This window comes from Schistocerca cancellata, chromosome 2 (genome assembly GCF_023864275.1).
Source record: "Schistocerca cancellata isolate TAMUIC-IGC-003103 chromosome 2, iqSchCanc2.1, whole genome shotgun sequence".
Taxonomy (NCBI): Eukaryota; Metazoa; Arthropoda; class Insecta; order Orthoptera; family Acrididae; genus Schistocerca; species Schistocerca cancellata.
In genome coordinates, this window is record NC_064627.1 from 1,091,579,972 (window position 1) to 1,091,594,074 (window position 14,103).

A 14,103-nucleotide genomic window follows, 5' to 3' on the forward strand; every position below is an offset into this window, starting at 1 on the left:
TTTAATTCTCTAATACCCTGTGGGAGGTTATTCCAGAGTCAGGTTTCTGCTACCAACAAGGACTTTGAGAAGGTGGCTGAATGATGGAGTGGGACAGAAACGATTTTGGTCTGATGGGAATGGGTGGTTCTACTGTGTTGTTCACACAAGAGAGCTAAAGTTGAGGAGAAATATGAGGGAAGGAGCTCATTAAAAAGCCAGTAGAGAAGATGGAAACCTCTGCACTTGTTTGTACGCAGCCAGAATAGCTCTGCATACGATTGTAAAATGTAATCAAAGAGTCAAACATCATGGATATAATGAACACAGGTGTTCATAAACAGTTCTAGGTGCTGTGAGCTTTCCTGAGGAAGGCCTTGCAGGATAACATCTCTGTAATCAATAAATGGAAGTATAAGGTTTTGTCCAAGTTTCTTTTTCAAGTTAAGAAGGAAGAGCTATTTATATTTTTGTAGGGTATGGAGAGATGCTGATGTCTTCTTTCATATTACAGTTACATGCTCAGTACAACTTAGATTTTCATCTATTATTAATCCTAGACCCTTTGCTGAAAGCAAAATGTTGATATTCATCCCATTGAGGGTAAAAGATGGTACGAATTCCCAATAGTTCGGGCTAATGACCCTGGAATGACCAACCAGTACCGCTTGGGTTTTAGATAGGTTGAGCATTAACCCAATACCCTGTGCCCATTTTGATAGTGCACATAGGTCAGTACTGAGATTCTCAATAGCTATCTTTAGGTTTATAGATTTTGCACTTAGATACAAGGTGTCCCTTGCATGCAATGAAAAGAATATAGGACCTAATACTGAACCCTGGTGGACCTCTGATACTACCTGCCTCCATTATGACTTTATGGTGCCGGTAATGATGCACTGCTGGTGAGATGTCACATACGAGTGAAATCATTGCACTGCACTTAGCAAGAAATTTAGGCTGTTAAGTTTGGCAAGTAAAATGTCATAATCAACATTGCCAAAGCCTTTGCTGATGCCTAACATAAGAAGCATATAATAATTGCCTATTGTGAATCCATGTCAATCTTCAGGTCATTTGTTACCTTTATTAAGGCAGATGTTGTGCTGTGATATTTACAGAAGCCTGACTGGTATTTATTTACCGGTTTGTTTGTAGTTAGGTAGTTTGTTGACTGGTTATGGACTGTCAGGAATCAGAGGGTTCTGTGGTAATTCCCTTTTTGGGTAATAGCTTAACTAGTCCCTGTTTCCAGGCCTCAAGGAAAGCACTTATGGTTAAGGAATGGTTGAAGATATCTGTTATAGTGGATAGTAGTGGGTCAATAATAAGCTTCACAATTTGGACTGTTAAACCAATGGGCTCAGTAGATGCTGGTTTATAAGGACGATGACGTTTTTGACATTGTTGCAAGTTACATGCTTTAGACAGAATTTTTTGTGGCTACAGTCATTTATCCCTACAAAGTAATCAATGAGTCTCTGTTTTGTTTGTGGTTCAATTGTCATTGTAGGTAATGTGAAGTACCAGTTTAGTTCACGGCTGGGACAATAGGATCAGCTGCAGCTTTTACTTTGCCTATGCCAAAACCACAGGACAGCTGGTATTTTTCTGTTGTTGGTTAATGTATGGGTATACCTGAGTTTTAAATTTCTCACAGCTTAATTGACTTTTTTCTGCTTCTGCTTGTAAGTAATATAATTTTCAGGTATGTATGTTTGATGACCGATGTGCAGTGTCTCTGAGATTCATGAACTGTTTTAGTTCTCCCATTAGCCAAGGAGCAGGTTTTCTTCTTACTTTCCCATTCTTTAACGGGGCTTATTTCTCATATAGTTGAGTAAGAATAGAATGTCCCACAAGCTATTTATGTAGCTGACTGTAGAATGATTCTACTGCCATCAACATAGATTTTGTGTAAGGACCAGAAGATAAGGTATGAGAAATCAGGCCTCATACAGAGACATATAGACAGTTGTTTTTCCCTCTTCTGTTTGTGAGAGGAACAGGTAAGGAACTGATCAGTAGCGGTACAGGGTGACCTCCATCATGCACCATACAGTGGCTTGCGGACTATGTATGTAGATGTAGATGTACCTCAGTTGCAAGTTCAGATAAATTAATGTGCTTGAAGTCTTGGTATGTAGTCAGCTGTAATTCCTTTCTGGGAAATTCTAGTAAGTATGTCATGAAAATTATGTCACGGATGAACATGCCGAGTGCAGATATTTGGGAAGTACAAATGACTCTGTTTGTGGATTTTGTTGCAAATATATCTATGAGAGTGTGACTATTGTTCACTTGATGGCTAGCAGCAAGATGAAGTAGTGACACATTTGAAGAAGAAAGCATCTGCTTAAATTTCACTCTAGATGGACTACCGTGTAGAAAACCCACTATAATTATATGTTCGTATGATGATTTGAGACTTGAAAGAGCAGTTTTGAAGCAGGCAAACCCACCTACTTTAGGAGGTTTGAAGAGGACACATATCAGACACTTTCTGATAAGGGATTTGATCTCTCTGAAAATGTACTCAACTTGTTTATCTTCATTACTGTTGGATTTGTGTTGCATTTTTGGAGATAAATCAGTGTGTATGTACACTCTACTCCACCCCTTCATCGGTGACATCTGACATGTCTTAGAAAGATGTAGCCATCTAGATTTATTGAGCTTGTGGGAATACTTGGTTTCAGCCAGGTCTCTGACAGAAGTATTACATGGATTTCTGTGTCATGAAATATATGAAAAAACTCGTCAAGCTGAGCTGGCAGAGACTGGACATTTGCATGTGTAATATGTAGCTTAATCTGTTTGGGTGTGAAGTTTGCAAGGATACCACTTGTGGATGTTGGCAACACTGGGCCAATGAGGGTGGAGTGCATTCCAGAGCACCACTCTGGAGAAGTAGAGGAGGTAGGAAAACAGGGTTCCCAGAAGGGGAGAGTGTTAGGTCTCTTCAGGGAGAGCGGTGGGGGGATTGTGGGTAAGGCCAGCCAGTCTTTGAACAGCCGACTGGAAGCAGGAGAAGGAATTCACTAAACAGAGCTAGAATAATACAACAGTATTGAAAGCAAGATAAATAGAATAAAAACAGAGTGTATTACTAAAGATTATAATGATGCATAACAGCAATAATATAGCAATAAATTTCTAAATAAAATGTTAAATTAATCATCTGAATAAGTGCCCTGTGAGAAAATTCAATAACAGTGGAAATAATGCACTATGTTGGCACTGGAAGGATGAGAGTTGAACTGAAAATTTATAATTAGTACTAAAAGCAGACCTAAACAAACAAATGACAATAGCACGAAACTATTTTAAGGAAATTTTGATACTGGAAGATTGAGAATGGAACAGAAAATTTATTATTAGTACTGAAAGTAAACCTAATCAAACTTACTTTCTTATCAAGAAATGGCAATATTAAAATTATCTATATGGCAATAACTGCACTGGCTCATCTGCACATTAACATAAGGTGAAAAAAATTTGCTTACTTGATCACCACAGAGACTCCAAATCCTGAATAGTAGAAAACATAGAAAATGAGCTTAAAGAATCCAACAAATAATTCCATAAATGACATCTGTTGAAGCTCATTAATTTTGTTCTTGATGTTGGTAGGTGACAACAAAGCCAACGAGAAATAAACTGCATCTTTTACAGCTTGGATGCCTCTGCGAATTGGATCTTTTGCAGCCCTGAAATAATAAAAGATAAGCATAATTGTCACCACAAGATATTCAGTAATATGTCCCTCAGAATATCTCATAAATGAAACAGAGAGAGTGATTTTGTGTGTGTGTGTGTGTGTGTGTGTGTGTGTGTGTGTGTGTGTGTGTGAAAGAGAGAGAGAGAGAGAGAGAGAGAGAGAGAGAGGGAAAATTTTACTGTCAATTCAAAAATCTTCAACACTTAAATTCTCTCTACCAAAACTTTTATGCTAACATTCAGGGCCTACATGCCAGGTTGAGGCAACACCTTAGCATAAAAGCAGTCTGTTCCTAAAATCTGTTGAATGTGAGCTTCCTCCATATAATGTCTATGCAACCAATGGGACTAGTGGGAAGAGAATCACATACTGGCTGTGGAGGGCCAGAGGCATTGGCCAAGAGACATTGTACTCTCTGGTCTCAGGTGAGCATGATGTCTCTCCTTTCCCTTTCCTCTCCTAATGATTTTTCAGACTTTGTTCCATCACTGACCAACAAATGACTGTCCTGACTGGCCAGTGATTTATTCACTGACTCAAGTGCACACTCTACTGAATACTGAACATTTTACCTTTTAAACTTTCTGTTTTATTTCTATATATTTCAGAAGCTCACAACAACTCCCGCACCTCCACATGTGGAACCTCCTGGCAGATAAAAATTGAGTGCCATACTGGAGCTTGAATCTGGAACCTCATCTTTTGTAGGCAGTGCTCTTACTGACAGGGTTATCTAGGGGCAACTAGAGATCTGCCCTCATAGTTTCACTTGTTACTAGTACCTCTATCTCTCTCTCCTACTTTTCAAACTTCACAAAAATGAACTAGCACTACTGGAATAAAGGCATATTGAGGAAAAATGACTTAGCCTGTCTAGGGTATTGTTCCAGAATGAATCTTTCATTACGCAGCAGAGTGTGTACTGTTTTTAACTTAAGGGGGGAGAATAAACCCATAATTTGTCCATCTTTACAAAAGGAAAAATTCTTCCTCATTTTTCGAGATGATTTTTGACATCTGCCCCATGGATGTCTTTATCTGCTGCTTTTGAAAGGTCCTAAAAGTGATTCAGTTTGTGACTTTTATTAGCTGTCATCTTGCTTGGTTCTGCTATATCAGCCATATCTTGCTACTAAAATGCAAACTGTATGTACAGGCAGTGAACATAACATTGTATTTCCCAAATGTGCACACAAATTAAGATATTTGCATTATTTGTAAGCAAAGATATGAGCACCACAAGTAGCTCTCATACTGTTGCATGTACCAGCTCAAATTATTACCTCAAATTCATTAAGTACTGGCCAAAGTTTTGAACAACAGTAAAAAAATGTTAGAGACTGTTGTGACTCGCTGATCTTTCAAAGTGCTGCCGCGCAGTTATGCGTGTCCTCTACATCGTGTCCTCTGGATCATCTCACTGCTTCAGGGGTCTTGCTTCCTGTCACTTCCAGTGAGTGGTCCTCTCCTGTCATTGTTGTTGCTAAGCCAAATGGTGATATTTGTCTCTGTGGCGATTTCAAAGCCACTGTAAATGCTCGATGCCTTATCGACACTTACCCTATGCCTTGACCTGAAGAATTGTTCACTAAACTTGCTGGAGGCCAGTATTTTTCTAAACTTGACCTGTCAGAAGCTTATCATCAATTTCCTCTCGACGCTGCTTCCCGGCAGTTTCTGGTCCTTAACACGCCTTTCGGCCTCTATCAATACCAACGATTGCCATTCAGGGTTGCCAGTGCCCCTGCTCTCTTTCAGCGATTCTTGGAACAATTATTGCTCACTGTCCCTGGGTGTATAAATTACCAGGACGACATTGTTGTCACTGGCTCCACCACTGACGAACTTCTTCAAAATATCCGCACACTTTTTCATGTCTTACAGACTGCCGGTCTAAAGTGTTATCTTCAGAAATCAAAATTTTTTCAGGCATCTATCACGTACTTTCAACTCGGTTGGGATGGTATTCGTCCGCTTCAGCACACTGTCGCTGCGATTGATGCCCTTCCTCACCCTACATCTGTTAAGGAACTGCATGCCTTCTTGGGGAAAATAGCATACTATCACAAGTTTTTACCGTCTGTTGCTTCATGGCTCAGCTGTTGCATCGCCTGTTGCATAAAAACGTGCCTTTCCACTGGTCCGCGTCATGCGATGCGGCTTTTCAGAAATTGAAGACTATGCTGAAACAGGCCCCGTGCCTGGCTACTTATCGACCTGGCCAACATCTTGTTCTTGCCACGGACGCCTCTCGATACAGCGTTGGTGCAGTCCTTACACACCATTTTTCTGATGGTTCTGAACAACCCATTGCTTATGCCTCCAAAACGCTCATGGATGCCCAACAAAAGTATTCTCAAATTGAAAAAGAAGCTTTGGCCATTATTTATGCTCTTCATAGGTTTCGTGTTTTTCTCTATGGATCCAAATTTCATCTTGTTACGGATCACAAACCACTTGTTTCCTTGTTTCATCCATCAATGTCACTTCCCGACAAGGCTGCACACTGCCTCCAGTGTTGGGCTCTTTACTTGTCTCGTTTCAATTACGAGATTCATTTCCGGCCAACGGCTCAACATGCAAATGCTGATGCACTGTCTCGCCTTCCCATGGGTCCTGATCTGGCATTTGATAGGGACGAACTTTTGTGTTTCCACCTGGATGTTGCCGAGCAGCGGGTTGTGGACGGGTTTCCCATCACCGGGGACCGGCTGGCAGCTGCTATGGGTTCTGACCCTACCCTCTCCTGGGCTTTACGCTGTATTCAGAAGGGCTGGCCAGATCATACGTCCGCTAAGGCTTCTGATCCGTTGCGGAACTACTATGCTTTGCATTACCGCCTCACAGCTAGGGATGGTGTTATCGTCCTTTCCAACGAAAAAGCTTCACCGCGTGTTGTGGTACATGCGTCTTTATGTGCTTCGGTCTTGTGCCTCCTTCACCAAGGGCACTGGGGTGTCTCTCGCACAAAATCTCTGGTGGGCCATCATGTGTACTTGCCTGGCATCGACTCTGAAATCACATACCTGGTCGCTGCCTGCGGCCCTTGTGCGTCACAGGCCACCGCCCCAAAGTCATCTTTGTTACTGTGGCCTTTGCCTGAGAAGCCCTGGGAGCGTATTCATGCTGACTTCGTGGGACCTTTTTTAGGTACTTACTGGCTTCTCGTTATTGACGTCTACGCTAACTTTCCTTTCATTGTCCGTTGCACATTGCCTACCACCGTGTCAACCACCAATGCTCTAGCTCGCATTTTCTCTTTGGAAGGCCTTCCCTCTACTCTTGTTACTGATAATGGTCCGCAATTTGCCTCTTCCGATTTTGCGGATTTTTGTGCCTGTCACGGTGTCATGCATGTCATGGCCCCTCCGTTCAGTCCACAGACAAACGGTGAGGCTGAACGACTGGTCCACACATTTAAGGCTCAGATGAGGAAACTCCTGACTTCTTCTGCTGATGATGCACTTCTCCAATTTCTGGCTTCTTACCGTTTCAGCCCCATGGGCGACCACAGCCCGGCTGAGCTCTTACATTGCCGACAGCCCCGCATGCTACTTCATCTTCTGCGGCCTTCCACCTCATGGCTGTGGGTGCCTGCGCTTGGCCGGTTCACCACCGACGACCTTGTATGGGTACGGGGATATGGCAGGCGGCCAAAATGGAGTCCTGGCTGCATCTTACGACACCGTGGCCAATGCCTGTATGAAATCCAGATGGACACGGGTGTTGCAGTGTGTCATTTGGACCAGCTTCGGCCTCGTGTGCTGGCAATGCCTGTTCCGGATGCCGCTACACCACCTTCGGCTCTACCTGACGCTCTGGATACCGGAATTTCTCATTACTCACAATGCAGTCCTCTCACCATCATATCGGTGCCAGCACAAGGACTGACACCACCAGGAGACGTGCCCATGCAGGAACCAGATGACCATCATCTGTCGGAGCAACTCTACTCACCTCCTTCTCCTACGGACGTGGACACATCGCCCATGTCTCCTGTTATAACAACCGGACTTGCCGCAATGGGCAGATTGGTGCACGGGGCCCCAGCAGATTCGACCCCCACGTCTCCTGTCATCTCGACCCATTATCATCGGGGACACTTCTGTCTGTACGGGAAGCCTCCTCCTCGAAACTTTATGGCCAGTCAAACAACACCTATGGACGTTAGCAATCTACAGGCCACTTCCATCAAGACCTGTGCAAAAACTTCAAAGTGGGGAAAAGTGTTGTGACTCGCCGATCTTTCAAAGTGCCGCCGCGCAGTTACGCGCATCCTCTACCTGCGGCGCTGTCTGCCAACCATGCAGCAGCAGCGCCACCTAAGCGGCCAGCCAGCCAGTGGCCACTAGACTTGGACTCAGTTATGATTTGACTGTTAAAGTGTACACACATCTTACTCTGTTTACTTGATCTGTGACTTTCATGTATTGCGTCTTCCTTGAAATACATTTGTTCAACTTGAAGTTATAACAGAGAGAGATGTTATACACACATAGAGACAGAGTATAAGTAAATTTGATGTTCTCAGAACTACATAAGACCAAAATTAACATTGAGAAAATGCAGATCAATCGAATACTATTTCGTAGACCGACAGGGTACTTACCGCTCTTCATCTTCTTCTGTCATGTAACTGTATGATGCTTCCCTTGCCTTTCCAATTGTAGAGCTTTCCTCACTTGCCATTAAACCACTTGCATGAGTCATTTCAAAGATGGCATCTTCACAGAAGTTCACAAAGGCTTCAAGCTTTTCTTTGTCACCACCCTCAGTGACAATTGAGTAAAAGAATGCCCTCTTTGACTCCTGTGGGATTAAACATAAGCAGGATTAAGAGATGGGTAAATTATTAATTTAACACACCTAAAAAGTATCTCTTTAGTATCTCTTGCAACTAATGAACACATGAGAGCTTTCAGCATAGTTATATTTTACATGGAGATACATACTAGATCTCAGATAATATTTTAATCATATATATAGAATAACAACCTTAATTTGCGGTTTCTCCCACTGTTCAATATTTGACTCCTTTATTTCAAAGTAAACTCTTTCAATTCTCTTGCTGCCACCCAATATCTCTATGCGTCCAAGATATGGTTCAAAGTAATTCAATACACTTCCAGCTGTTTCCAGAAAACGTGCCAACCTTAAAGGTGGATAGCAAAAGAACAAGTTAAGAACAAATACTTTTAACTGTCACATGTTACAAAAGGACATAGAAGCTATGGAACAGATAACTATGATGAGTGAAAAATTGTGGCTGCAACCAACTTGTATTCCTGTTTGCACCCAGCATCATAATTTTAGGCACAGTTATTTTCAGACTGCAATAGTAATTTATGATACAGGGTGTCTCAAATAGAACACATAATATTTTATATTTCTAGTCACTGTAAACATAAACAGTTAATGTCCATATGTGATTTACAAATGGAAATTAGAGAATGCAAACAAGAAAGAAAAAAAAAAGTGACAATGCCAAGCATGCATGTGCAAATGAATGGTGGACCATACACAAGTATTCTTGCAACCAAATAGATAATCTCACTAGTTTCTGACATTCTATTCTTATTCCTAGCTTCTATACTAAGGAACCCCTATCTTCCCTTTGACACACACACACATCCTGGATTTCCATTGTTAGATAACAAGTAATTTTATCAGAAGCATTTTTATTTTAGAATCTACAATAAATAAATTAAACAGACTTAAGTAACATACATACCTTGGCTCATTGGGCATATGCTCTGACAAGTTGGTTAGGAGCACTGCCAGGTTAAAGCCAATTTCTTTTGCAGGGTTGTGAAATCTTTCAGTGAATTCAACGTAGTCTATTTTCCCATCATGATTTGTATCACAGCACATTAACAAGAAGTTAATCTCCTCACTATAACAAAATCATGTCATATCATATCTGTTTTCATTCGGTGGGAAATAGGTATAAAATTTTTGTCATATAGTTAAGTAACTAATTAGCTAAACAGATGTAAACAAAACATTATCAGGCCAATTTAAATAAGCTCAGAGCTTAGCCAAAACATGACGATTTCATGAAGTCAACATTATCTGAAAAATATGTGAAATTATAAACTATTTCAGTTACGCAAAATCAACAGTTTACTGCACTCTGAGGAATTTTATTTACGCACTTGAAAAATTTACAGGACCACAGAATCAATGATAAAACAAAAAAATTGATTTCAAAAGATCCTGGACCTCAGTCAAAAAAATTATGTTTGATTTTGAACATGAGTGAGAGAAATATTCTGAGAATTGTTGGGAAGTCATGGCATACACATCACAGGCTACTAAAAGTGCAGAGATTGCTTTTGGAAGGTTCACCTAAATAAGTGAGTTGCAACTTCCTGCTGATGCCCCTTGAGAATGAGACACCAAACCATCTCAGGTGTTTTTTTAAAAATGAGAATAAATTCACTGTGGATGCTGAGAAATCATAGGAAAAAAATTTGGCTACACTACAATCTTAAGGATATTCCTGCTGTTTGTTGGAAGCAAGATAAAGTTTCCTGCCAGTGCCTATGTCTTTGGCATTGTTTAGAATGAATGTGATGACATGCTGCCTATTTTTTTCCAGAAAGGAATGTGGCAAATTAGGTTTCTGTGCAATACTGCCACTTGAGAGGCATATGTGTTACAGCAGAAGATGGTTCTCCTGAAGAAATGAGCCACTTAGTGCAAAACTGACTCTCTGTCAATGTTGATGTGACAACCTTTCTGAACTGTGCAGAGTGCATCATTCCTGGAACCTCCGTGGCCTCAGCATGTGCTAGACCCTCTGCCCCACCTGCCTTTACTCCTTTTCCTGTACCTAGAAGGAGGAGTATCCTAGCTCATCGATTTCTTACCATCTGTTTCAGTCCCCTCTCCTCCTGCTACTTCCTTCTTCCACCATGTGTCACTCACTGTACCCATCCATCAATCCCAGTCATGACATGAAAAACGTGTGTGTGTGTGTGTGTGTGTGTGTGTGTGTGTGTGTGCGCATACCCTTCTGAGGATTTCTTCCAATCTTCCGAAAGCTAGCGAAGTTTTCATTCATCTGATGACGACTCAACATGTCTGCTATTCAGTATGTGGTCTTTATTACCCCTAAATTATTTACATTCTGCCAGAAATTTCCTTACAATTTATATACAACAGTAATATTATTTTTACACTCCTGGGATAACACAGTAGCAAGAACTGCTTATTAGAAGATAATTAGTGCAGGGGATCTGTTAGCATTAAAAAAAAAAAACAAAATCAGATATTGAGATAAACATGGAGAAAAGACTGATGGTATGCTGTCACTCCAACTCATGTCTTGCGGTATAAAAGTTCGAACAATATTTGATAAATGCAATTATTTGTATAAATGCAGTTACGATTATTGTGATTACTGGTATAAATGCAACTATTGGTACAATGGAATACCAAGAAAATTTTGTATGATTTACTTACATGGTGTAGCTCTTCTGCTGTTCCATTTTCTCCCTGAATTCCCTTGGAGTAACCCATCCATCATGATTGATATCAATTTCCTGTAACATCAACAAGCAGTTTTAGTACAAAGAACATGGTACTTAACTTCCTTAAAACACAGAGACAACAAAAAGAGAAATAAACTATTCAGGCTCAATATAAATGGTGTTTCAAAAAAGAATATACTTATTACAAAGTACTATGTTGTCAAAACTATCAATTGCTGAGACATGGCTTGGTTATTGGAGGGACAAATACATTGTCTAGTTTATATTCATTGCTGCTAGGCGTCAGCCATTTTCTGTTTGACTGATTACCTTCACATGATGCAAAATGGCTACTCCGCAGCAGAAATCTTTTTGTGTTCTCAAGTTTGCAAACTGTAATTCCATGATTATAGTGCAAAGATGTTTCAGGCTGAGGTACAAAACTGATCCTCTAAATGGATGGAGCACTCACAGATGGTATTGACATTTTGTAGATACAATATATGTTTGCAAAGGAAAGACTCCTCGTCACTCTCGTGTTTCCAAAGAAAATGTCATGTGAATTCAAACTACTTTTCAATGTAGTCCTACAAAATCAACCCATCATGCCAGTTGGAAGTTATAACTGCCTATAACAACAATTTGGCATGTTTTGAGATGTTGGTTGGTTATGAAGCCATACAAGTAACAACTGTTACAGGCTCTACGTCACGACGTCAAACACAAACGTGTCATTTTCTGATAAGCTTCAGAATGCTACTCACAGTGATAACACTTTCACAGACCGAGCGAGGTGGCGCAGTGGTTAGACACTCGACTCGCATTCGGAAGGACGACAGTTCAATCCCGCGTCCGGCCGTCCTGATTTAGGTTTTCCGTGATTTCCCTAAATCACTCCAGGCAAATGCCAGGATAGTTCCTCTGAAAGGGCACGGCTGACTTCCTTCCCCATCCTTCCCTAATCCGATGAGACCGATGACCACGCTGTCTGGTCTCCTTTCCCAAACCAACCAACCAACCAACACTTTCACACAAGAGGTTCAGTGATGAAGCAACTTTCACCTTAGTGGGAAAGGAAACAAATACAATGTTCAAATTTGGGGCCTACAGAACACACACTGAACATGGACAAGATTCAACCAAAGTCAACATGTTTTGTGTGATATCCCACTCATCTGTTAATGGCCCATTCTTCTTTGATGGAAACATGGTTAATGGTCAGCAGATTTTGTTATGTTACAAAACTGAATGTTTCGAAGGCTGAATGAGGACAACTTCATTTTTCAACAAGATGAGGTACCCGCTCACTGGAATCGCCAAATGGGTGAATATCTGAATAAAGCTCTATCAAGCCATTGGATTGGTTGTCAAACAGCCAGTGACATAGCACTTCTCAGCAGGCCGACAGGTCAACCAGATGTGATGCCCTGTGACTTCTTCCTGTGGGGTTTCATTACGGACAACATATATTTATTTATTTTTATTTATTTATTTATTTATCCATCTGTAGACAATAAATATTGTATGAATGTTGTTCTAAAGTACATGTAAATTTATGGGAAACAATCTGTGCAAAAGGTACATAAAAAATTTTACATTAAGTAGTACAAAGAATAATACATACAAAATTGTACAAAAAATGTACAAGGAATAATACTTGGTCATACAAGACACAGTAATAAACCTTTTTATACATGTATACTAACAGTATTGTAACTGCATGGTCTGTTTGCCCTAAGGCTTTACTTTTGTCTTCCCTAAACAGGAAGCCCTTATATTCACTAGAATAATTCAGTAAAGATTTTACCACACTCAACAGCTGTCCATCAGATTTAAAAAATTAACATAAACTTTAGGGGATGAAAGACAGTGTTTTCAGTTTTGCCTTAATATAAACATTTCAGAATTATGCATTGGCCTAAACAGTAATTTACTGAGCAAAAACATTGTTCAAGTAGAAATTCTTTAAATTCTACTTTAAATCTGTTTTTTTTTCTTCTAGCTTTCTGATGTTGGCTGGCAGTATGTTGTAGAGTTTTGTACCCATATGACTCACATGGCTTTGTATGTATGTGTGTGTGTGTGTGTGTGTGTGTGTGTGTGTGTGTGTTTTCTTTTTGTTTGCTGAGTATGGAGTGCTGCACTATTTTGAGTATTGTAGTTATGCAAGTTGGCATTTGTCTGAAAATCTGCAAGGTGGGCCCTAACAAATGAAACACATCTGTATATATATAAGCAAGGTATTGTTAGTACTTTAAGCTTGTTGAATAAGGGTTTGCGTTGTGTCTGTGGATGACTGTGTGTTATTATTCAGATAGCCCTCTTCTGTAACAGAAAGATTTGTTTTAGATGGCAAGTGGTGAAACCCCAAAATATTATTTCTTGTCTTGCAAGAGACTGAAAATACCCAAAATATGCCATGCTGGCACCCTCTGCAGTACAAACATTTGCAATAATTCTAAGAGCAAAACAAGCTGAATTAAGTTTCTGCACGAGTTTCATTACATGATCATTAAAATTAAGATTTTCATCTACATGAATCCTCAGCAATTTTGTTGATGCCACTCTATCTATGGCCTTGTCACCCAAAAACAGATAAAGATTTACAATTTGATGTATTTTCCCAAACTGCATATAATTTGTTTTATTTACATTTAATGTCAACCAGTCTGCATTGAACCAACTGTGGACATTCTTTATTACTTGATCAGTACTTGTTTGCAGTTGCTTTGGTGCTTCCTATTACCACATTAGTGTCATCTGCAATTAGTATGGCCTTTGTTGCTCCATCTGAGGGGTGAAAGTCATTTATGTAGACAAGGAACGTTAAGGGACCTAGAATACTGCCTTGCGGCACTCCTATTTCCACATTTTTTTTTTCTTTTTTTTTTTAAATCTGATACTAAATTTATTTTGTGGTTGGAGTAA

At 40.2% G+C, this 14,103-nt stretch overlaps 1 protein-coding gene across 1 annotated transcript in view; it reads right to left on the minus strand.

Moving 5' to 3' along the window:
• Positions 1–14,103, minus strand: part of LOC126163107 (ryanodine receptor) — a 737,240-nt gene that overhangs the window by 52,923 nt on the left and 670,214 nt on the right. The window contains exons 86-90 of the mRNA XM_049920028.1: positions 11,168–11,247; positions 9,432–9,593; positions 8,696–8,852; positions 8,310–8,509; positions 3,486–3,689 (exon numbers count right to left, since the gene is read on the minus strand). Coding sequence (XP_049775985.1) covers positions 3,486–3,689; positions 8,310–8,509; positions 8,696–8,852; positions 9,432–9,593; positions 11,168–11,247 — 803 coding nt within the window. The remainder of the gene's footprint in view (positions 1–3,485; positions 3,690–8,309; positions 8,510–8,695; positions 8,853–9,431; positions 9,594–11,167; positions 11,248–14,103) is intronic.